Source organism: Chiloscyllium punctatum, chromosome 20 (genome assembly GCF_047496795.1).
Source record: "Chiloscyllium punctatum isolate Juve2018m chromosome 20, sChiPun1.3, whole genome shotgun sequence".
Taxonomy (NCBI): domain Eukaryota; kingdom Metazoa; phylum Chordata; class Chondrichthyes; order Orectolobiformes; family Hemiscylliidae; genus Chiloscyllium; species Chiloscyllium punctatum.
Genome location: NC_092758.1, coordinates 13,073,104 through 13,099,349, shown reverse-complemented (window position 1 = coordinate 13,099,349; position 26,246 = coordinate 13,073,104). Strand labels below are relative to the sequence as shown.

At 40.5% G+C, this 26,246-nt stretch overlaps 1 protein-coding gene across 5 annotated transcripts in view; it reads left to right on the top strand.

Annotated features, from left to right (window-relative positions):
- Window positions 1-26,246, top strand: part of mgat4b (alpha-1,3-mannosyl-glycoprotein 4-beta-N-acetylglucosaminyltransferase B) — a 237,743-nt gene that overhangs the window by 164,901 nt on the left and 46,596 nt on the right. For all 5 annotated transcript variants that reach the window (XM_072590342.1, XM_072590343.1, XM_072590338.1 and 2 more), the window contains 3 exons: window positions 13,702-13,815; window positions 17,987-18,062; window positions 20,601-20,715. In XM_072590342.1, the coding sequence (XP_072446443.1) occupies window positions 13,702-13,815; window positions 17,987-18,062; window positions 20,601-20,715 (305 nt within the window). The remainder of the gene's footprint in view (window positions 1-13,701; window positions 13,816-17,986; window positions 18,063-20,600; window positions 20,716-26,246) is intronic.

Here is a 26,246-nt window from a genome sequence, read left to right as displayed (position 1 = left end):
TATAGAATGAGCTGCCAGAGGAAGTGATGGAGGCTAGTACAACTGCAGCATTTAAAAGGCAGTTGGATGGTGTGTGAATTGGAAGGGTTTGGAGGAATATGTGCTGGGTGCAGGCAGGTGGAACTAGATTGTGTTGGGATATCTGGTCAGCATGGACGGGTTGGACCAAAGGGTCTGTTTCCGTGCTGTACATCTCTATGACTCTGGTTCTCTCCATTATCATATAAGATCCAGGAGCTGTGAACTTGAATGTGCCACCATAAAGGGTAGTGGTAATAGATTCAATAGTAAATTTCAGAAGAAGAATTAGTTGTACATTTGAAAAGGATGCAGGGGTTTGAGATTAATTGGACAGCCTTTCAAAGAGCTGGCATAGACACAATGGCCTGAATTGCCCCCCTTCTGGGCAGTTCCATTCTCTACTCATTGATTAATTATTATTGGGCGACAAGGTGGCACAGTGGTTAGCACTGCTGCCTCACAGCGCCAGAGACCTGGGTTCAATTCTCGCCTCAGGCAACTGTCTGTGTGGAGTTTGCACATTCTCCCCGTGTCTGCGTGGGTTTCCTCTGGGTGCTCCGGTTTCCTCCCATAGTCCAAAGATGTGCAGGTCAGGTGAATTGGCCATGGTAAATTGCCCGTATGTTAGGTGAAGGGGTAAATGTAGGGGAATGGGTCTGGGTGGGTTGCTCTTTGTAGGGTCGGTGTGGACTTGTTGGGCCGAAGAGCCTGTTTCCTCACTGTAAGTAATCTAATCTAATCTAATCTAATCTAATCTAATCTAATCTAATCTAATCTAAAGTAGGGAAATTTGTCAACAAATCCTGAAAACTCTGTATTGAATGCAGAAGATGGGAAAACAAATCGCTTGTTTTGTTCTGTGGGGATGCAGAGACCTATGAAATACAAGTTGAGTTACTTTTAGTCTACGGGAAACCCCGGACATTGGGATTTTATTGGACACCACATGTTGGTGGATTACCGAATTGATTCATCAGGTAATGGTTCTGGGCTAAAGTAGCATTTAGTTGTATTCTTTAATTAGCTTATGCTGGTCAATCAACACTTGAATGTACTTCAGTCTACATCCTACAACATTGCTGATGTATAGCTGAGCGTCCAATGATGTCAGCAGTGGGTAGCCCTGATTGGAATATTAGAACGGGAGTAGGCCATTCAGCATATCATGCCTGTTCTGTCATTTATCATAGCTGGTCAAATTCTTCAGTGCCTTTTGAGCCACATTATCCCAATAACTGTCAAAGATTTATTAACATCTTTTTTTTTAAATATACTTGAACACTGAGCTTCCATGGACCTTTGGGGTGGAGAGTTGTAAAGGTAACCACTCTGAGTAAAACAAATCCTAACCTCTGTCTTATGGTATTATTCATATTTTTAAATTGTGACCTATAGTTGTAGACTTCCCAAACAGGGAAGACATCTTATGTCCATCTCCCTTGTCTAACCCTTTATTTATTTTGTAGGTTTCAATGAGATCACCTTTATTTATAAAAACTATATAAAATACTTGCCTAGTTTTCCAATTACTTTTTTTTAAAAAATAGGACAGTCCCATGATTAGTTTGGGAATTTGACAGTCCTGTCATCTCAGGTGTACCTCAAAGTCATATATTAGAGCTCCATTCAAGTCACTTGATCCCATTATCCAGTGTGGCACTCCCAGTGCAGCACTGAGGGAATGATCAGCATAAAAATCTAAATAGGAATATTATTTCAACCCCAAAATTGTTAACAGATGTATCAGATCTAGAATTCTTTGTTTGGGTCCACAATGAAATCCCAGCATCTGAAACTCATCAGAGGCTGGGCTGTATTTTACATTCCCATTGGGCTAGATTGGTAGACTGGTGGGATGATAAAATTGGACTCAATGGATGCTGTTCCTGGTACCTACTGCCCGTCCAGTGGCAGTTCTACATGCATGGAGGAATGTGCAGAATTTCAAGCCACCAACTTTCCAGGCTCCTTTTGAGGTGAGCAATAGCTTTAAATTCCAGTCAATGAATTTGACTTGTATCTCACAAGCAGATACTGTCAGAAGTACCAGAGCTGTTTAAACAAGGCGCTTCCTTCCCGTGACATTTAAACAGAGGCCCCACTGCACAATTCGAAGATTTGTATGATAGTTCAGCAATCAGATTGGGATTCATGTCCAGACATTGTTCCTTGTACGAGCTTGTTATGTGTAAGTTGACAGCTGTGTTTACTGCATTACAAGGGTGACCAATTTCAAAAAGTATGCCATTTTCTGTGGAGCACTTTGGTACACTCTCTGAAATTGTGAATTGTTGAAAATCAACTGCTTTATCTGAGGAGTCAGCCAAGTGAATCACTTTTGAACAGCCTCCAATGCCAGTATATTGTTTTTTAAATATGGGAACCATAATATGCAGTAATCCAGGTGCTTTGAATGGTGCTGTCAAAGGAGCCTGGGAAGTAGGTTCAGTTAATCTTGTATCAGAAACCTATTTATTGTTCTTTAACCATTAGTATCTGTGTTTTTCAATGACCTCATGTGGTCTCTAACAATTTGGATGCACAGTCATATCCAAGTTCCACCATTCGCATATCAGTATGACAGAATGGTTTCCTTTCCACTCCTTGGAGATCTACTCTGAATCTAAGAGGGTTGAAAATCTATTTTGAATCAGTTTCTGTTAAAAGTTTGATAGGGGTAACCATTAAACCACAGGTTAGGCTTGTTGAATTTTAATGACTTCTCAATAAGATGCCCCAAATGTTTATTTGCATATTAATCTCTTGTCCAACCATGCATCAATCTCCAGGGCGTCATGTCATTCCATGTTTATTGACAGCAAAGAAGTAGTCATTGGACATTTCAATTCAGCTTTGCTTTTTGAAAATTAAGTGTCCATTCCTCAATAAGTCCATAAGTCAATGTTGCATGAGGGTGACCTATACCACTCAAGTGGGCTGCTTCCCCTGGCCTCATTCCTGATGAAGGGCTTTTGCCCAAAATATCGAATTTCCTGCTCCTCGGATGCTGCCTGACCTGATGTGCTTTTCCAGCACCACTCTTATGTAGCCTCTGGTCTCCAGCATCTGCGGTCCTCACTTTTGCCTGCCCTGGATGGTGTCAAGCCACTTGTGTTGTTAGAACTGTATTCAAAAGTAGAGGGTATTTCATCACATTCTTGCACTGAATCTTAAGAATGGTGGACAGGTTTTGGGAAGTCAGAAGGTGAGTTATTCATTGCAGAATTCCTAGCCTCTGATTTATTTTGGCCTCGGCTATTATATAGCCAGTCTAGATAAGCTTCTGGTCAATAGTAACTCTTAGGATGTCAGTAGCAAAAGATTCAGCTTTGCAGATGTTACTGAATTTCAGTAGGGCTGTGGTTAGATTTTGTATTGTTCTGTATGACCATTGTCTGGCACTTGTATGGTACAAATTGACACTTCTAAGCTCAAGTCTGAATACTAACTGAGTCTTGCTGCATATGGGCTTAGACTACTTCAGTATCTAAGAAGCTTCGAATTGTACTGAATAGTAATATCAGTGATTATCCACACGTCTATTCTTGCATTGAAAGGAAAGTCATTGACAAAATGGCTAAAGATCCTTGAACTTAGGACACTGAGGAAGTCCTGAGGTGATGTCCTCTTGAGATTATTGGCCTCCAATAGCTACAAACATTTTCCATTGTGTTAGGTGGCAAGTTTAACCACTGATTCTCATTAATTTTACTGGCATCTTGATGTCATTATTAGGTTAGACCAACTCGGCCAATTACGACCCCATCAGTTTATTCTCAATCGTCAATGAAGTATTGGAATGTGCATTCTGCAGTACTTTCAAGCAGCACTTAGGTAGTAATAACCTGCTCATAGACACTCATTTCTGCTGGGGCCACTTGATTCCTGACCTCTTTGTAGTTTTGGTTCAATGGACAAAAGAGTCTAACTCCAAAGGTAAGGTGAAAGTGACTATACTTGACACCAAGGCTACTTTTGACCAAATTTGGCATGAAGGAAGCTGGCAATCGGAATTGAGGAAAATACAACCCTGGTTGGAGTCATACCTGGCATGTAAGATGTGGTTGCTGGAGGACAGTCATCTCAGCTCCAGGATATCTTTCAAGGAGTTCCTTAGAATAGTGTTCTAGGTCTATTAATCTTCAGCTGCTTCATCAATAACCCTACCTCGCTTTATAAGGTCAGAGTTGGAGATGTGCAATCATCAGCGAACAATGTTCAGCATCATTTGCTATTCCTCAGATACTGGAACAGTCTATGTCCAAATGCAGCAACATTTGAACAGAATCCAAGCTTGGGCTGGCAAGTGGCAATTCTGCCATCTTCTCAAGGGTAGTTAAGAATGAGCATAAAATGCTGGCCCAGCGAATGACGCCTCCATCCTGAGTGAATTAAAAAAGCCATGCCAGACAATAGCCATCTCCAAAAAGAGGGAATCTAACCGTCACTCGTTGACATTTAATGGCATTACCATCATCGAATCAGTACTATAATTTTTTGCCTATTGTCCTGCCTTAATTTTCCTTGAGTTTAAAATACTAATCTTGGACCCATTTGTGTGTGTCTCTCTCAAACTTAATATAAAATTCAAACATATAACTGTTGCTATCTGGGGCACCTTCACTATCGGGTAATTACTTAATCCTATCTTGTTGCACAATGCCAGGTCAAATATAGCCTGATTTATGATTAGATTAGATTCCTTACAGTATGGAAACAGGCCCTTCAGCCCAAAACGCCCACACTGAACCTCCGAAGAGTTACCAATCCAGACCCATTGCCCTACCCTATATTTGCCCCTGACTAATTCACCTAACACTGTCGGCAATTTAGCATGGTCAATTCACCTGACCTGCACATGTTTGGATTGTGGGAGGAAGCCAGAGCACCTGGAGGAAATTCTCACAGACACGGTGAGAATGTGCAAACTTCACACAACCAGTTGTCTGAGGCAGGACTAGAATATGCTGTTCTCAGAAATTATCTCTCAAATTCAACAAACCCCTCATCTAGCCAACCTTTGTTTATCTGATATTCCAGTTCATGCTCCCACTATTTTTTCCTTTGTACTCCTGCCATTTGACTACTGTTATAGGGCCTGTATACCCCCACTCCCCAAAGTGATTTCTTCCTTTTATCACTTTTTGTTTCTATCCAAACTGCTACTACATCTTAGTTTCCTGAATTTGAATCATCTCTCTCTAACCTGCTGCTACCATCATTCATTAAGAGAGCCATCCCTCCACCTTTTCCTTCTATTCTATCCTTCCTAAATGTTATGTACCCTTCAATATTTAAGTTCCACTCTATGTTGCCCTGCAGCCATGTCCCTGTACTGGCTATCAGATCATGCTTATTTATTCAAGGGGGCATAAGCTGATTTTTTGAATTTTTAAAAAGTGCAAAAGTATGGAGAAAAGCAAGAGATTGGCACTAGCTAATGATTCTCAGTTAATAAGCAGAAATGGTGGGCTAAATGGCCTCTTTCTAAGCCACAACACTTCTGTCATTCTGTGCTGTTTTTAAATGTGCTATCAGTTCATAAGATTTTATTTCAAATGTTATGGACATTCGGATACAGAGCATTTGGTTTTGTCCTTTTGATTATTTTTATCACTGCCAGTCTTATCTTTTGACGTACTTGCCATTGGAAAGCCTAAGAACATGTTTAATTTAATTGCAGGGTGTTTTAGCAGTCAACAACATTTCCTATTCTTGCGACACTAGATAAACAGCAGGAGTTTGTGATTTTACCATATTTTCCATTTGGAATGTGCTAGTGAACTGCACCTTAATTGTAAGCATTAATCATTACCTTCTGTTGAGAATGCTTTTTTTTGAAAAAGATGAAATCTAGGTCAAGGTATAGACACCACCAATGTTTGTTGCAGACCCCTGTCTGCAATGCTGAAACAAAACAGTGTAGTGAACTAACCATCTGTGCTGCAAACATTGCTGCTGATGCTCTGAAATAATAAGCAGATGAAATGGTTCTCGCAGCACAATATCATTCCACTTTTCAGCCCTGTTACCTTTTTCCTTGTGCCTCTGAACCCAAAATCCATGTCTGTTAACAACAGTCATTCAAATTATATTAAATAGTGAAATCCAGTGTTTTCACAAGAGGTTGATAACAGGACATTGAGCATTCAACTTGCGCTCTTGGATTTTGTTTTCAGGCTGTGGAGTTGATTGATTTAATGATTTGGTGTCTTTAAGGACATTCAAAAGTTGTTTTGTGCTGAATGGATGGATGAAGATGGAAGATAGAGCCTAATTAATTACTGGGTGTTATGAAAACTGAAAGGAGCGACATGCCACATTGGATGAGTGCAGTTGGAAATTGGAAGCTGCTGTCTACTTCATTAGGACTTCACCCAGTAGCTTAAACATTTATTCTCTTAATTACTAGTGCATCATGACTGCAGTGTGCGCCATCTACTGGATGGATGATGCAGCTTGACATCTTCAAAGCCTGTGTTCTCTGCTTACTAGTCGGGCTAGGATCTAAAGTGTGTCAGACCAGCGCACACATCACTCCACTTGAATGTATGTTGGTCAGTGCAAAAGCCTTGAAATGCTCGTTGTGGGAGCATCTTCACCCCATGGACTGAATTAGCTCAAGAATGATAGCATACCAGAATCTTCCCAAAGGACAACTATGGGAGGGAAATAAATGATATTCTTGCTAGTGGTGCTCCCATGCTGAACATTAATTTAAAACAAATGTTTGAATGCATAAGATCAGTATCTGTAAAGGATGTTAATCCTTTTGGTTTTGCTTTTGTTCTTATTTCATTCAGTAGAGAAAACACCATTGTACAATGCAGCTAATACAGCTTTGAATTTTTAAAATTCTCATCCTTGTTTTTAAATCTATCTGTTGTGTCCCCTCTCCTAACTTTGAAGCATTGACCAGCCCAACAATCCTCCAAGCTCTCTGCATTAGCTGCTTCTGGCCTCTTATGCAACCCCAATCTTAGTATTTCACCATTTATGGCTGCACCTTCGCTGGTTTGAGGTTGCACAGCTGAATTGCAGATTGAATTGGCTGGGTTTATAACACTCCTTATAGAATCCATAACTGCAAAGACTTGCCAAATTACTCCCAAATAAGGAGATCACCAAACACAATTTCACTCTCTTGTTTGGTTGTACAGATCTTGAGAATTGCTGAAAAATGATAAATTTTCTGAAAACTTTTCATCTTGCACTCATCGGGATAATTTTCAAGAATATCAGTTTGTGGGAAAAAACCAACAATTTATACTATTTTGAAAGGAGAGTGCTGATTAGTTACTGTAGTCGAAGCACCGCTGTTGAGAATGGGCTGATTAGATGATGTCCGAGATTGATAGGTTCTTGTTGTCTAGAGGAATTAAGGGCTACGGGGAGAACGCTGGCAAGTGGAGCTGAAATGCGCATCAGCCATGATTGAATGGCGGAGTGGACTCGATGGGCCGAATGGCCTTACTTCCACTCCTATGTCTTATGGTCTTATGGTCTTATGGTTGACAGTAAACTGCCAAGCTATATTTAAAATGAATTAGTGCAAATTAAGCAAAATAAAACTGGTAAATCACAGTTGATATACACCAATACTTACATCTGGAAGAATAGATATAGCAAAAGTGGATCTATTATTAGATTTTAGTGCGTTGTCTATATGACACCTATTTCAGCCACAAAGTTTTTCTAAGCTCAGCGATTTCTTAAGACTTCCACTCCTTTCCTTTGATGGTTGACAGCGTCTTTAGGCAACAGCTTCTACATAAACAGAGTTCTCCCTGTGCAATCAATGATGAACTTATTTGCAGGACTTCTCAACTCACAGCACCCATCAGTCATGACAGAGCAGGTTTACTAGAACTACCTTTACCTCTGCACAGTATGTCCAGTTGTGGACCTTCAGCTGGTCAAAAATGTAAGAAGTAGGGGGACTGCCTTAAATATGCTTTCCAACTGTTCAGAAATCCAATTCTCTGACTCAATTTGCTGGCCACTTTTGCTGTTCAGCTGTTGCCTTTTTTCTTTGTACTTTCTGCAACATCGCCTCTGTATTTCAACTTCCTGTTGGTCCTGCTTTCAGGTTATGGGTTGCCAAGTCAATGGAACAATTCTTCTCATTATCCAAAAATATAATTGATCCAATTACATACAATATATATTCTTAAAGTCTTTTTGAACAATTTTTAAAATGTTTGTGTAATTGTTTATAAAGTTGTTATCAATTTTCCTTTCTCCTCCATTTCTGCGTCAAAGGCCACCACAAATCCAATCCAATTTATCGTAATCTTCTTCATACTTTGTCATGAAAATGTGGATGTCACTAGCACAAGGAAGGCTGAGATCAATATCATAGATACATATATCAGGAAGAAACACACTGATTTTTTTCTTTACCTGGTGCAAGTGCCACCTTCCAAATTCATATGAATGCCTGTTTCTGTTTTTTAATTAACTTTTACTCTTTGAGGTATAAGAGCAAGGAAAATTGAACAGGTTGGAGGAGAACTGCCACAAGACCAACAGACGTAGGCTGCGAGTCAGAACTCTGAGAGGTACCTGTCTAGAGAAAAGGTTTACACAAAGAAAAACATCAACATTGACCTGGAGAGCCAATCACAACGAAGAGAGAGAGAAGATTCAACCGCTGGCTGGTTTTAAAATATGAATTTCCCTGTAAACCTTAATTGGGCGTTTTATTGGACTAGTATTATAGAAGGGAAGGTAAAGATAGGTTAGAGAAAGAAGGTGTAAATAGTTGTGGGTTAACCATTGTGTCATACTTTAAGAAATAATGTTGTTAATTTTTTACTTTAAATAGTTCCTGGTCACGTGAATTTTCACAGATCACTAAACGAGATAAATCTTTTCTGTGTTGCTGTTTTAAATTAAGCAGGAGAGTTTACCCTGTGCCTTAACATTATATATCACAAAATTCAGACCCATAAATAACATTGACTTTTTATTTCACTTCGAATTATACAGTATAGGTGGGTGAACTTTGACTTACTGTGAATGTGTGCCAACTCTTTGAAACAGCTATCCAATTTGTCCACTATCTTCTTCCCATAGGCCTGCAATTATTGCCTTATCAAGTAGTTAACCAATTCCCATTCAAAACACCACTAAATGTGCTCCACAAACATTTCAGGCAATGTGTTCCAGATCGTCAGAGCTCACTGCATAAAACAGTTCTTGTCATCTTAATTCTGGTTCTTCTCCCAATTATCTCTGGTTGCTGATCCTCTGACCCTGGAAAAGATAAAGTAAGGACCAACAATCAAAGCCCCCTCCTGATCTTGACCACCTCCACTAAATCTCTCTTTATCTTAACTGCTCTAAAGATAAAAACCACAGCTCTTCCAATCCCACTTCATCAATTGAAATCCCTCATCCCAACTATCATTCTAGTAACTCTCTGCCACATGTCTGACTTGACTCCTTCCTAAATTGTTACCCTGAATACTTCAGCTAAGCTTAGCAATAATTCATTAGGGTTTAGCATAATTTCCTTATTTTTATACTCTCTACCTCTATAAGCAAATAAACCTGCTTACTTTTATAACAGCTATGCAATCTAGTCCTGTTTCTTAAAAGATATCTGTATGCTAATCCATGATTACATATGCTGTCATATGTCCAATGCCACAGGTGATCAGCTAATAATAAAATTTCCACTGCTGTTCTTGTACTACACTTGATGGTTACACTTCAGTGGCACATTGCATACGTTCACACTTTTTGCTTTCAAGTTCTTCACATTCTTCCAGGGAAACTTGGTTGATACCCTTCAATCTCCGTCGTCCTACATTTCTGCCAACTAATTTGTGAGAAAATATATTCATTATAATGCGAATTCATATATTTCATTGACTAATTTCTTAGAAAGTGGTGATAAATCACTCAAATATATATTTTTCAAATATTTTCTGCCATTCCTACCTGTAGCCTTTCAAAAAAAAGTTTCTTTCACATTAAACATTGATATTTAAATTGCGCATTCAACATAATTATTCTTGCTCATAAAGTCATCACTCATATGTCTGATCAGTATCATTGATGTTTTAATGTGAAATTCTCAGTCAGCCACAAAAACATAGCTTGCAGTTGTTTGGACAACAACTCCACTGCATGCATCAATAAAATTCTGCTAGTATAGTGCTGAATGATATTAAAAAAACATTTCAGGTTCTTGTGGAGTTATCCTCTGCTGTTTAGTGAACAAGCATGATATTTTATACTCTGTAATCTTGAGAAGTTGATGGTTTTAACACTGGGAGGTTTCAGCTAGAGATAACTAAATCTTTGTTTTACATTCATTCTCAAGCTATAGTCATTTCAGCCAAGGGCAAATTTTATTGCCAATCCTAGTTGTTCTTAAGAAGATAATAGTAAGCTCTCTTTTTGAACCACTGCACCGTATGTGGTATAATAGACACACAGTGCTATTTGGGAATGTCAAGGATTTTGACATAATGACAGTAAAGGAAGGGTGATGCCTTTCTAAGTTAGGATAGTGTGTGGCTTGGACGGGAACTTGGAGTGGTGTTCTAATGCAGTTACTGCCTGTATTGTTTTAAGTGGCAGATGGTGTGAAAGCAGGCATTGTGTCTGCAATTTCGAGAAGTGGAGTAGGGCCCTTGGTGTTGACCACATTGAGATCCTTCAGTGGGCAGTTAATGCTTAATTTAAAGCCAAATCCTGTTGCTGCTCTGTTTTAATGGGTTTCTCTCCAAAGAATCTCCAGTCTCCAAACTATTCTTGGAAACAGAATTTTCTGATTACATCTAGCACCAACATATAGTACCCTATATGACCTCAGGGTGTGCAGAAATGCCTTTCTATAAATTGAAGCACTTTTAGGAATGTTCCAATTAGGGAAAGACAACAGCCAATAATGTGCAACAACTCCCAAAAAGCACTGACAATGGTCAGATCATCTGCCTTTGGTGGTATTGGCGAAGGATAAATGTTGATACTTGGCAGAGCTCTGCTTCTGTTTTCAAACAGTGCCATGGGATATGTAGTTTTTATTTCATAGGGCAGGCAGGGCTTTGTTTTCAAGACTCGTCTTTCAGAATGAGCCAGGATACTGAATTCAGTTCAAGTATGAGGAGTCGGACTGTGAATGAATAATTGTAAACTAAACCTGTTCAGCCTTGTTTGGGATTGTTGATTAGTCTATCTTTCTGATGATTGCGATAGCTCATCTGTATTCAGGCATCAAGTTTCTGTTTCTAGTTCACTTATCATTTATTGTTGCAACACAATAAGAAAGGGTCAACTCCTGACCTCAAGAGACATGAGATCCAAGTGGCTCTTTTGAATGTAAGTCTGTCACAAAATTTTCAAGTGTAAGCAGTTTATTTCTTGAACTTTGCACCAGCATGTGGGATGCTGAGACATGCCAATAATTAGAATTCCTTTGTTATAGTCCAGAAAATTTGCTGTTTCCATAAGATTCATTCATATTGCAACAATAAAAATTTTAAACATAGCTTTGTTTTCTAGGAATTTAAGTAAATGAAAATGTAAGAATCTTCTTTTCTAAATTTTTCCTGTTTAATTATTCATCACCTCTTCTCAGCATTGTTTGAATGGAAGCATGACATTTTAAATTGTTCTTAGGTATTTATTTGACATGACCCTGACAGGATGGTAGTGTAAAGTATACAGCACTGAAACTGCTCAAATGTTATTTATATTCCCATTCCATCTATCCCATCTCAGCCTTTCATTAAACATTTCTATTTGATTTTCTCTTGTGCTGTAGTTTCCTTTGCTTAAGTCTCTTGTATTCACGTATGCTAAGCATGGAGTAAAAGAATTTCCTCTCTTCCTTGATGAATGTATTAGTGGCAATGATTCAACTTTATCAATCACCCATGGGTGGACAAGGAGGCAGATGGACCTGCAAATTAAGGCAGTGTCTCTATGCCCACCCCTCTTCAACTTTGACAGGTTGAAAAGGCTTCTTTGGCTTTGGCCAAGTGGGGATCCTTAAGTGGACTATAATGCTTAATTAAGAGCTTCATCTTGTTGCATCTGTGATGTAACAGGTAATGGAAAAGGTTTAATCTTGATGCCTGTTGGTCAGTTGAAGGCCCTGTTTGCAGTTTTTCCTCCCTCCGATCCTTATCCTGTTTCATTCCATTATCGCATTGAGATCCTGCACATATCTAAATGTCAGTTCTGTAACAGTACTTCACCTGTTTGATCATATTTGCAGAATTGGCAGTGCCTATTGGTCATGCTTGGTGCTGTAGGTATGCAGAACTGACAGCCTTGCTTGGCTGACAGCTTGATGAAGTGCAACTTCTCTCTGGAGACAGGTCCCATCTTGAACCAATTAAAGGGCATAAACTCAAAAAAAAAATTGAAGGGTGAGCTAGCCAAACTGGCTTACATCCTGTGCATTTACACCAGAGTGCAAGGAGCCTGATCTCCTGATAGAATTCCACCTTAATGGGCTTTTGTGATGCAAAGGTGTCCCTACCACTGGACCAGGAGGCCAAGGTTCAAGTTCTACCTGTTCCAAGGGTATCTGTAACCCTTTCGTATCTTGTATTTATGGCCCCTAATTTTGGATTTTCCCACACATTAACAAATACTCCACAACTCCCTTAACAAAACTCATTCTTAATGTTAAATCATCTCTGATCTATTCTACGCTTCCACTTTTCTGAAGACAAATGTTTCCATCCATTCAGTCTTTCCAATAATCCTCATCTTTCAATTCTAGTATCATCCCTAGACCATTTTTGGACTTTCTCCAGTGATTCTATATTCCATTTGAAGTGTAAACATAATGGGTGTAAAAACCGGGAATAATGTTCTGGTCTCCTTACCTAAAACAATGGATGTATTGAGTGAGGGTGCAGTGATTTACAAATTTGATTTCTGTATGCAAGAGCTGTCCTATGGAGAGATTGAGTGGAATAAAGTATAGGAGAATAAGAAATGGTTGAGTTGAAATACATAACATTCTTAGATGACTTGACCTTCAGCCCAACAAGTCCACACCGACCCTCTGAGGAGTGACCCACCCAGACCCATTTCCCTCTGACTAATGCACCTATGGGCAATTTAGCATAGCTAGTTCATCTGCCCTGCACATCTTTGGACTGTGGGCGGAAACCCACGCAGACACTGGGAGAATGTGCAAACTCCACACACTGTCGCCTGAGGCTGGAATTGAACCTGGGACCCTGGTGTTGAGGCAACAGTGTTAACCACTGAGCCACCGTGCCACCCATACTAAAAGCCTTTTTCTCCTAGCTGGAGATTGAAGGACCTGGGGTTATAGTCTCAGGATTAGGAGTCAGCAATTGAATGCTGAAACAAGGAGAAATTTCATCCCTCAAAATATTTGTTAATCTTTGGAATTGTCTACCTCAGAGAATCTGAATGCTCAAACACAGTATATTCAAAACTGGGATGGATTTGGAATTAAGGGGTTTTGGGATATGGGGACAGTGCAAAACAAGTGGAGTTTATGTGAACAGGACTGAGTAAAATATTTCCCATGATATTGCAATCCTTCCTCAATTCTGTGACTGGGTGACTTTGTGACCTTTGGTGTAGTTGCAACTCTTGGTATGTGTCACAGAATTAGCTCCTTCAATCCTTTGTGTGTAGATCAAACCATTAATTGTTCTGACTTTTTCTCCTCAGATTTCCAAATGAAATTCAGTCGGGCCTGCTTGAAGTCATTGCCCCATCAGTGAACTACTATCCTGATTTCTCTCATCTGAAAGAAACGTTTGGTGATCCCAAAGAGCGGGTCAGGTAAATTCAGCTGAATCTAAAGAATGTGTTTGTTACCAACCTTTGTATACTTGAGTAAACAAGTGAGAGGGGGAGACAGTGGCATCAGTTTCTAATATATAAATACAACTGATTGATATCTGAAGCCATTGGCTAAAGTTCAACCTGCACTCCTTGGTTACACTTGGCTAGATTAACTTTGGGATTCTTGATAATGTAAGAATTTTGTTGAGACCCAAGGCCATCCCAACCTCAAAAATAAAACTTTAGCTAGTGATTGGTACCTAGCATTGGTTTTAATTTTGGAGCATTGCAAGAATTGAAGAAAGAAAAATAAGTCTTGTTTGCATCATGCCATTCATATTCTTGATGTCCTAAAGTACTTCATGGCCAATGAATTTTTATGAAGTACAGAGAACTACTGTTTGCTTAGGCATACATAGCCAATTTGTGCACACAGGCTCCTTCAAACAGCAAGAAGATAAATGATCAGTGTAGGATTTTCTTTTTAACTCTTGATACTTTTCAGATTGATCAGAGACCAGATCAAGGCTTTATACTATTGAACAATAAAAATCAAGAAGATTATGGATAGAGATTGACACAACCTTTTAAGTCAGCAGTGAAACTCAGGCTACAAGTGATTAAAGTGTTCTCCTTTAGGACACCAAGGAGTTAATCTTCCAGTGACCTTACAAAGTATTTACCAGCACAAAAACAGTGCAGCTGGTCAATGCTGATGTTCATAATCCATGTGAGCCTCTTCCCACCCACCTTTATCTAATCCTAAACAACATAACCTTCTGTTCTTTTCTCCTTTGTGTTTATGCAGCTCTCCTTAAATGTGTGTGTAGCATTAACTCAGCTATTCCCTGTAGTAGCAAATTTCTCATTAAGAAAGTTTTTTTCCTGCATTCCCTATTGGATTTCTTAGCAACTATGTTACAAGAGTGGGCACAGGCTTTACTTTTGGCTGCAAACAGAGAAGAGCAATTTTTGCTTTTGTGTCCCTCACCCCCTCTTCCCTAGTTGCCCTTGAAAAGGTGGTGGTGGTAAGCTACATTCTTCAGTCGCTGCAGTGGGTAACACAATGTCAGTAGGGAGAGAACTCCAGGATTTTGACCCAACAGCACTGAAAGCAGAATAATAATGAGTTGCATTCATTCAGGCAAGTGGGGAATATTCCATCACACTCCTGACCTGTGCCTTGTGACAGACAGACAGGCTTTGGGAAGTCGTGATGAGTTATTTACTGAAAGGCTCCAAGCCTCTGACTTGCTCTTGTAACCATAGTATTCATATAACTAATCCAGTTCAGTTTCTGGTCAGTGGTAACCCCAGGATGTTGGTAGGGGATTAAGTAATGCTAATGCTCAGTAATGGTAATGCCATTGAATGTAAAGTGGTAATGGTTACATTCTCTCTTGTTGGAGGTGGTCATTGCAAGGCATTTGTATGGCACAAATATAAATTGCAACCTTTCAGCAATGTCGAGGTCTTGCTGCATTTGGATATGGATTGGTTCAGTGTCTGACGAATTGCAATCTGAGCATTGTTCAATCATTGGCAAACATCCCCAGTTCTGACCTTATGATGGAGGGAAATTCATTCATTCAGAAGGACATTTGGAATTCTCTTCCATGAACAACAGTTGATGCCATATCAGTGGCCTAATTTTAAATTTGAGAATAAGGGAATTTTTTTTTGTAAATATATCTATTAGCAAATTTTTTTAACTTTACAAACATATAAAATTATTGAAAAATACAATCAATAACAAATATTAGTATAATAAAAAGAAAACCAACACAAAAACCATGCAACTACTGTCTCCTAACTATTAACCTACCCTCTAATACAAAACAAACCCTAACACTCTGCAAAGCAACACCAAAAAAAACCCAGAAAATACAGAACAGCTATGCTTGGCGCAAAGCTCCCAAATAGAGGAATGGGAGCATTGTATGTATACCTGTATTAACTCAGGAGACCCTCTCCAGGGCCCAGGGCTTGACAAATCTAACTATCCTGGTTAAACAAACTGGCAAGTCTGTTTCCAAATAACTCAAGTAGGACTACCATGTCTTATAAAAATGGTCTATTGTGTGGTGCACCATGTTTGTAAAAATAAAAGTCCAAGGGAATGTGCTCCATAATTAATTTCTGTCATCCCAGCAAGCCCGCTGGGTTCTCAGACACCCAATTCATCAGAATATTCTTCCGTGCACAGAATATTCTTCCCATGCCCGTCTAAAGGTGGTAAATTCGGTAGACCTAAGAGGAGAGAGATCGGGTCTACGTTGACTTCAGTCCACAATACCCTCCCTATCTCTCACACCACAGCGTTCCAGTAAACACAGAGCCTGTGGTATGTCCAGAAGCAATGGGTAAGAGTACCTACACTTATTTTACATTTGGGGCACAGTAAAGATGCCCCTTTTTTAACCTTCGCCAGACGGTCTGGTGCCAGATAAGCCCTGTGCAGAACTCTTAACTGCGTAGCACATGTCCTATTACAGACAGATCTTTTGAGTATTCTCCCATGTTTCAGAAGAGATCTCCACTTCTGGCTCTTGCTCCCAGGCCTCTCCTAACCGGTTAATATCCTGCCAGGCCCTGCCACCCAGCAGGCTATAGAGGGCACTAACCAAAAGGGTGATTGTGGAACGTAACAACAACCTCTCCGTATCGGGCTTATACGGCTTAGTGAGAAGTGTAGTCGTCTTCTGGATGAAAGCCCTAACCTGAAAAAAATGGAAAAGATCTCTGCTGGGTAACCCGTATTTGCAACTCAGTTGCTCAAAAGACATCATAACCTCCCCCTCAAACAAGTCTCCAAAACTAGAAACTCCTAGGGAATTTTGTTAAACAAAGATTGAGGGGTATAGGACAAAAGTGGACGTGCTCACTTCAGTCACACATCAACCACTGAATGGAGGATTAGGCTTGAGGGGTAAGTGACCCACTGTTGTTCCTGTGTTTCCAAAAATGGAAGACCTTAAGGTCCCAACTATGGCCTTTCAGAAATTATTCTGATGTAACTGATTGGAATCAAAAACAATTAAAACTTATCTATATAGAAATTTGGGCTTTGTTACTCAGTTGTGAGACTTTCATCTTCAACATTGATTGTTACAAATGGGGATAGAGACAAACCAGCCGAAGGTGATTTTACACTGGATAGATTTGCAGTTACAATTACATTGCTTGAAAGAAGTCAGTATAACATCTTACTCCAATCTGTGAAGCTCATCATGGCTGCCACTATCTCAGTTTTTATGAAACACTCGTAACATAAATATCTGCTGCACTTTCCCTTCCTGAATCTGAAGTTGGTGTCCTGTAATTCTCATCCTTGCATTTAAATCATTTCATACTCTCACCCTCTGTTCATTGCCCTTAATCTTTGTAAACCCCTCCAGCCATACACCCTTCAGCAAGCTCTGCACTCCTTCAGTTGTATCCTCTTAACCATCCCTGATTTTCATGGTTTCATTGTTGGGAGCTGTGCCTTGACCTTCCTAAATCCAGGCTCTGGAGTGCTCTTTACATGCCTCTCTCCATCTTTTTTCATTTAAGGTCTATCTTCTAACTTAAGATTTGGTGTAGTTTTTACTCCTCTGTCCTAAAATATCCTTACGCAACTCTAAAATGCTTCGGCGTGAAATGTTGCATGGCAGATAGATTTAGCAGTATTTTGTTATGCCCCAAATATGTTAATAGTCTGGAAAACTTGTCTACGATAAAGATAGAGGAGAAGTGGCTTTGTTTTGTAGTTCAAGATGATCATAACTTGGTGCAGGAGTGTGGTGTGAATATTTCATGTCATATGTCAGGCAAAGTGGATTTTCCCTTGGGCTTACAACTGTGGGGTCACGGAGTAGGTCTGAACTACAGTGTGAATTAATTCATTATTTATTTTTGTCTGATTATGCCACTCTGAAGTTTTGTTGACTGCACGGTGTAAATGAGGCTTGTTACTATAATTGGGCTGCTTTGTTATTGAAGAAGAAATTGAGGAGTATGACGTAGTTATTGGATGGCTTTTGCAAAATATTTCAAAGCCATTCTCTGTTGTTGAAATCTGTAGTCTTACTGTGGCTACTCTGGGAAGAAGTTCATGCAGTGCATCAAGACAGAATGCAGATCTCAATATCAAGAGAAAGACTGGAATATTTTCTTCTCGTTTCAGATGGAGAACAAAGCAGAACCTGGATTATTGCTTTTTAATGATGTATGCTCAATTGAAGGGTACCTATTATGTACAGGTAAGGTAGCTCACACGCGCTTTTTTTTATGTAACCCCTGCTTTAGAGAAAGCTGTCTTAGTTGGATGAAAATGTTTATTGATCACAGCAAAGCAGGAAACAGGCTACAGCCCCAAGTAGCAGCTGGCTTACAGTTCTCAGGAACCTTTTGGTCAATTCTGTATTGATTTACCCATTGAAAAGTTTCAGAAAGCAATTAGGTTGTCATCAAACTGTTAATAATTAACATTGTTTTTGACAAATGCTTCGCAAGACCCTAATGCAGTATCATATGCAAAGAAACCTAACTTCAAGTGCCCAGTGAGCCTGTTTGTAAGTATTTCAGTGATGTGATTCACTATGTGCCTTTATAAAATTCACTGTTAGTTTTTTTTGTACATAATTAGATGATAGCAATCAGAATGAAACAATACAGCAAAAGACCACTGATCCATTGTGTCTGTGCTAGCTGTGTGAAAGAGAGATTAGTCCCACTACCCCCTGCCTTTTATTCCAGAGCCCTGCAGATTTTTCAAATATAAGTCGTATTCCTTTTTTTCCTCTCACTACCTGCTTTTTAGGCAGTACATTCCAGGTCATCATAAGACATGGAGGAAAAAAAAATCCTAATTTTTCCCTGGACCTTTCCTCTCTTGTCAACATTCAATAAGGTCCTGAGAAATGTCATTGCCTATGTTTTCTAGATAGTGGTCTCTGGGCGAAAAAGGACTGGTAAGCTCTTGTTTAGTAAGGGGATCAAAGGTTTCAGGGAGAAGGCAGGAGAATGGGGTTGATAAACATATCAGCCAGAATTGAATGGCAGAACAGCCTTGATGGGGGTGAATGGCTTAATTCTGCTGCTAGTCTCACATGCGCTCATTTTACGCAACCCCTGCATAATCTTCTAGTCTCATGGTAATGAAGCACTTGAAACTTCAGAAGAAATTCATAGACACCCTATAAAATATCAATGTTGTTTCACCAGAAGCTTTAAGCTGGATATCTGAGTTATGTATTGATATTTTACTTGATTCATACTACTATAATACAATAGAACTCAACTTGAATAAATGCAGCTTTTCTTCAAATACAAAACTTTCTCCACTGCAATTTCATTTCTTTTTATAAAGACTGTTCTTCCCTTGTCCATCTTTCCTCTTTTTTTTTAAAAAAAGGACAGTCTTGCACCTTCTGATGGTCATCTGACTGTTCTGCTTTCTTTTCAATGAGAAAATTTGATAAATATGCAGAAAAGAATACAGCAGGAGGTCACTGGGCAAATGTGGGCCAGTGAATTGCATTTTGAATTATTCAGTAGACAAACCATTTTGTGACAACTTTGTGGGAAGCTAGGGAAGAGATTGCTTGGGCCCCTTGCTGAGACGTTTGTATCATTGATACCCACGATGAGGTGCCGGAAAACTGGAGGTTGGCTAATGTGGTGCAATTATTTGAGAATGGTAGTGAGAAAAAGACAGAGAACTATAGACCGGTGACCCTGATGTCAGTGGAGGGTAAGTTGTTCGAGGGATTCTGAGGGATAGGATTTGCATCCACTTAGAAAAGCAAGGACTGATAAGGGATAGTCAACTTGGCTTTGTGCATGGGAAATTGTGTCACTAACTTGATGTGAGTTTTTTGAAAAAATGACAAGGGCAGAGTGGTAGACCTTGTCGAAATGGACTTCAGCAAGATGTTCAACAATGTTCAGCATGGTAGACTGGTTAACAAGGTTAGGTTAGGTTACATGGAATACAGGGAGATCCACCAAATTAGATACAAAATTGGCTTGAAGGTATGAAACAGGGTTGTGGTGGAGGGTTGTTTTTCAGACTGGAGATCTGTGGCCAGTGGTGTACCAGAAGGATTGGTGCTAGGGTCCACTGCTTTTCATCATTTATAGAAATGATTTGGAATGTAAATATGGGAGGTATGGTTCGTAAGTTTGTAGGTGATACCTGAATAGGTTGTGTAGTGGACAGTGGAGAAGTATTTCTGGCTGAAATCTGTGTGCACAAAGCTGCACAGAAATAGATATGTACATTTGTGGGTGGCATGGTGGCTCAGTGGTTAGCACTGTTGCCTCACAGCACCAGGGACCTGGATTTAATTTCCACCTCGGGCAACTGTCTGTGTGGAGTTTGCACATTCTCTGTGTCGATTTCCTCCAGGTGCTCCAGTTTCCTCCCATAGTCCAAAGTTGTGCAGGTTAGGTGAATTGGCCATGCTAAATTGTCCGTAGTGTTAGGTGGATTAGTCGGGGGTAAAGGTAGGGGAATGGGTCTGGCTGGGTTGCTCTTCGGAGGGTTGGTGTGGACTTGTTGGGCCGAAGGGCCTGTTTCCATGCTGTAGGGAATCTAATCTAATCTAATCTATGTATAATGACGTACATAAAATGTTATAGTTGCTGCAACAGATCCAGGCCAACAGATTTTTAAAATTTGTTAGAATCGCGTTTGCAACTAAAGTTTCTGTTAAACCTGCAGGTAAAAGCTGTTGATCATCACACCTATCCAAGTTTATTGACTGAAGTGTGAACTTCTGCTTCCTTTCCTTTAGTTGGAAGATGATATTGTGGTGAGACCCAATTATTTAAGCACAATGAAGAATTTTGCACTGCAGCAACCATCTGAAGAGTGGATGATCCTGGAATTTTCCCAGCTGGGATTTATTGGTAAGCATTCAGATGACTAGTATCAAAATGAATTATTTAGTGAATTGCCTCATCTGAATTTTCCATTTCACTTACAAACCCAAGCTTAGAATAGCCTTCTTGCAATGTCTGATCTACTACTTCAAATACACTTTTAATGCCAGGCATTAAAAGTAAAATCTTTCATAAGGGCATAAGAAGTAGGAGCAGAAGTAGACCATTGAGTCCTTCAAACCTGCTTTCCCATTCAATAGCATCATGACTGAACTTATACTGTCTCCCACCCTTTCAGTCTCTGTATTAAATATAGTTGACAGCAGAGCATTCAGCCCTTCTGAGGTAGAGAAATCTAAAGATTCACAACCCTCTGAGTTAATACAGTTTCCTCTGCCCTAAATGGCCACCTTTCTTATTTTGGAACTATTATCTCTTGGTCTAAAGTTCAAAGATGTGTAGTTCAGTGGATTGGCCCATAGTGTCCAGGGATGTGCAGGTTAGATGGATTAGCTATGAGAAATCCAGGTTTACAGGGATAGGATGGGGAGAGTGGGTCTGGGTGAGATGCTCTTCAGAGGGTCAGTGGGGGCCAAATGGCCTACTTCCATACTCTAGGGATTGGATGATTCTAAACTCTCCAGCCAAAGGAATTAACACACAACATTGAAACAGAAATGCAAGAGAATGCTTTTACATAATTCTGTCCAAAATGCAATGAAATAACCCTTATCTGTAACTCCTTTCATGGACTCTGGATGTACCAAAGTGCTTTACACACTTTAAAGTGTAGCAATGGTGTAATGGTGGCAGCCATTTTGTGAAAAGTAAGCTCCCAAACACCACAGTGAAGTAATCACATTGTTCTATGATTCTGTTAGTTCAGGACAAGTATTGGACATAAAACCAGGAAAAAGCCACTGTTTTTCTTTGAATAGTGCAGTGAGAACTTATGCATTTGCCTGAAAGTGGATGGGAACTTAATTGTAACATCTCACCTGATTGGTGACACCGCCCTCTGTGTGACACTCGCTCAGTACTTTACTGGGACCATTGGCCTCAATTCTGCACTCAAACTCTTGAAATGGGACTTAATCTTGCACCTTCAAACTCTGAGGTGAGAGTGATACCCAGTGGACCCCATCTGAGAGCAGAAATGGAGAGTTGCTGATATTTCTTATTCAGTCATAGAGATGTACAACATGGAAACAGATTCTTCAGTTCAACTCGTCCATGCCATGTCCAATCCCATTTATCAGTATTTGGCCCATAATCCTGTCAACCTTGCTATTCATATACCCATCCAGATGCCTTTAATGTTGGAATTGTACCAGTCTCCTCCTCCTCCACCCACCACCACCACCACCACCACCACCTCCGACAGCTCATTCCATACATGCTCTACATGAAAAAGTTGCCCCTTGGGTCCTTTTTTAAACCTTTCCTCTCTCGCCTTATGCCCTCTAATTTTGGATTCCCCTACTCTGGGGGAAGACGACCTTGATTATTCACGCTATCCATGCTCATCGTGATCTTATGAACCTCCAAAAGGTCACCCCTCTGCCTCTGGCACTCCAGAGAAAATAGCCTCAGCCTTTTCCTATAGCTCAAATCCTCCAAACCTCGCAACGTCCTTGTAAATCTTTTCTCTACTCTTTAAAGTCTCACAGCATCATTTCTATAGCATTCCCATTTCTTCATCCTTTTGGAGTTAATTTCCTTCTGGGTTATGTTCTTTACAATCTTGAATGTTGCCTTGTTTTCATCAGCACAATAAATGTTGCATTTTTATGTGTTGCTGAAGTATAGCATTAATAAATTTGTTTTGACTTGGTAACATTCCCCTCCAAGCCACGTGTGGAAAATAGTATGGCACTAGTTCTATCTTTTAAAAATCAATGTAATTTTTGGCACAGATCACAACGAGGAAGTGTCTGGTAAACGTTTTTGTTCAAAGTAATTGGAGGTAATGGCCTGGTGATATTATGATTGGACTGTTCATCCAGAGACCCAGATAATGTTCTGGGGACCTGCCTTTAAATCCCACTATGGTAGATGGTGCAATTTGAATTCAATAAAAATCTGGAATTAAGAGTCTGATGACGACCATGAATCCACTGCTGATTGTCAGAAAAACCCAACTGGTTCACTAGTGTCCTTTTTAGGGAAGGAAAATTCCATCCTTACCTGGTCTGGCCTCCAGGTAAAAACAATGACTGCAGATGCTGGAAACCAGATTCTGGATTAGTGGTGCTGGAAGAGCACAGCAGTTCAGGCAGCATCCAAGGAGCAGCGAAATCGATGTTTCGGGCAAAAGCCCTTCATCAGGAATAAAGGCAGAGAGCCTGAAGCGTGGAGAGATAAGCTAGAGGAGGGTGGGGGTGGGGAGAAAGTAGCATTGAGTACAATAGGTTCATCCCCTAGTAAAAAAAACACTCCACCCTCTCCTTCCTGACCTATCACCTTCATCCCCTAGAAAAAAAAATCTCATGCTCCCACAAGGAGGTTGAGCAATTCATCAACTTCACCAACATATTCCACCCTGACCTTAAATTTACCTGGACCATCTCTGACACCTCCCTCCCCTTCCTGGACCTCTCCATCTTCATTAATGACGACTGACTTGACTCTGACATTTTTTACAAACCCACCGACTCCCACAGCTACCTGGATTACACCTCTTCCCACCCTTCCTCTTGTAAAAATGCCATCCCATATTGCCAATTCCTCCGCCTCCGCCGTATCTGCTCCCAGGAGGACCAGTTCCACCACAGAACACACCACAGATGGCCTCCTTCTTTAGAGACCGCAATTTCCCTTCCCACGTGGTTAAAAATGCCCTCCAATGCATCTCATCCACATCTCGCACCTCCGCCCTCAGACCCTACCCCTCCAACCGTAACAAGGACAGAGAACGCCCCTGGTGCTCACCTTCCACCCTACCAAATTTCGCATACACTAAATCATCCGCCGACATTTCCGCCACCTCCAAAAAGACCCCACCACCAGGGATATATTTGCCTCCCCACCCCTTTCCACCTTCTGCAAAGACTGTTCCCTCAGTGACTACCTGGTCAGGTCCACACCCCCCTACAACCCAACCTCCCATCCTGGCACCTTCCCCTGCCAATCGCAGGAACTGTAAAACCTGCACCCACACCACCTCCCTCACCTCTATCCAAGGCCCTAAAGGAGCCTTCCACATCCATCAAAGTTTTACCTGCACATCCACTAATATCATTTATTGTATCCATTGCTCCCAATGCGGTCTCCTCTACATTGGGGAGACTGGGCGCCTCCTAGCAGAGTGCTTTAGGGAACATCTCCAGGACACCCGCACCAATCAACCACACCACCCTGTGGCCCAACATTTCAACTTCCCCTCCCACTCTGCCGAGGACATGGAGGTCCTGGGCCTCCTTCACCGCCGCTCCCTCACCACCAGACGCCTGGAGGAAGAACACCTCATCTTCCGCCTCGGAACACTTCAACCCCAGGGCATCAATGTGGACTTCAACAGTTTCCTCATTTCCCCTTCCCCTACCTCACCCTAGTTCTAAACTTCCAGCTCAGCACTGTCCCCATGACTTGTCCAACCTGCCTATCTCCTTTTCCACCTATCCACTCCACCCTCTCCTCCCTGACCTATCACTTTCATCCCCTCCCCCACTCACCTATTGTACTCTATGCTACTTTCTCCCCACCCCCACCCTCCTCTAGCTTATCTCTCCATGCTTCAGGCTCTCTGCCTTTATTCTTGATGAAGGGCTTTTGCCCAAAACGTCGATTTCGCTGCTCCTTGGATGCTGCCTGAACTGCTGTGGTCTGGCCTCCATGTGATTCCAGACCCACAACAATGTGGTTGGCTCTTAACTGCCATCTGGGCAATTAGGGATGGGTAATAAATGTTGGCCTTGCCAGTGAGTCCCACTCCCATGAATGATTTTTTTTTAAATCAGGACAGCCCTTAATTCTAACACATTTGTCACCAAACACAGCTAGCTTCCTTCCTTCCTGACATGAAGCAGAGCACTAAACTTTGGACAGCCTTGACGCGGTTCTAGAAAACTGTAAACAAAATCTGTTAGGAAGATGCAGTGAGGTTTGCTTCTTGTCCATTAGCTCTTGAGGTCCCAAGTGATTATCAGTAGATCTTCCTGTCCGTACTGTTGGGGGGGGGGAAGCCTCCAGCATGTCATGTAGCTACATTCTCATTGCTTTGTAGAATAAACAGTTGCCAATCAGATATGATCCTGTTGAATAGTAAAAAAAAAGTTATAGGACAAATTCCTCTTCCTGTCCCTAAGCTCTGAAGGTTTTATTTGTTTTTAAAGGGTGGGTTTGCTGTTTAGTTTGGATGGAAGCATTTATTTGGGATATTTGAGCAACAACATTCAATTCTGTCATGTTTTTGTATAGACCTATTTGTTTTTCAAACTCATGAAAACATCTTTGAAAACAAGGGAGCTGTTGAATTTCCTAAGCTTAACTCTGATCCTACATTTGGGGATATTTCCTGCCTCAGTCCCTGAAGAATTAAGGAGAGAATCTAATAAGCTGTGTTCCTGCGAAATGAACCACACTGATGCCCTAATAGTATTACACTATTGAATTGGCTGAACTATTCTAGATATCCTTGTAACTGGTAAACTATTACGTTAATGAGATAATTAACTAGAGGTGATTTTGAAAAGTCTTTAATATCTGAATGCGATTTTGTAGATGCTGTAATGTTCATGTTTGCTAAGCAGTCAAATGTTTTCTAAATGGTTCTACCCTGATTTTAAAAAGGTACAAAATAGATTTAATATTTGGGTACTTGGAAAGTCTATTGATTATATAATTGAATAATAAAATGTCCAGGCTCATGATAGCTATGATGGATTGATCTTGTTTGTTGTGTGGTTACTGTTTTATAGGCTGATGTGCTCATGCCGTCTTGATTAAATCCAAGTTTCTTTTGATTGTATTTTCCATTCCCTTTACCTGCTATTTGCCCAACAAGTGAACCTTTATTAAGAGATAATTCAATAATGCCACTGGTTTTCTAGTGTAAGGGATCTAAATTAAATACAATGTGCGTGCACTGTGTCCAAATTGGCATCACTGTCTGTATTGGGAATCTAGCCTGTTTATGACCTGTTGCAAGACCAAAGTGGTAAAAACTGCATCTTTATAACATAGAAATGCATCCCATTTCAGTTCACAGAAGTGTCATCGAATGGAAATTGCTACCAATGAATATAGTCTTTTAAGACTGGTGGCTAAAAACTTGGTTGAAGAGGCAGGTTTTGAGAAATATCCTGGAAAAATAAGAGGCAGGGAGGTTTGGAATAATTTAGTGCAATTTTGGCCGAGTGAGAGGGGGGGAGGTTTGGGGAAGGAATGACTACAATAATAGATTAAATAGTAGAATTCTCAAATGGTGCATTAACACTGGAATGGACTAATTGGCCCACTTCTGGGCCCTATAATTTATGTAATTGTACAGGAGGGGACCATCTGGTCCATTATGATGAATACATGGCTCTTTGAAAGAGCTATCCAATTAGTCCTAT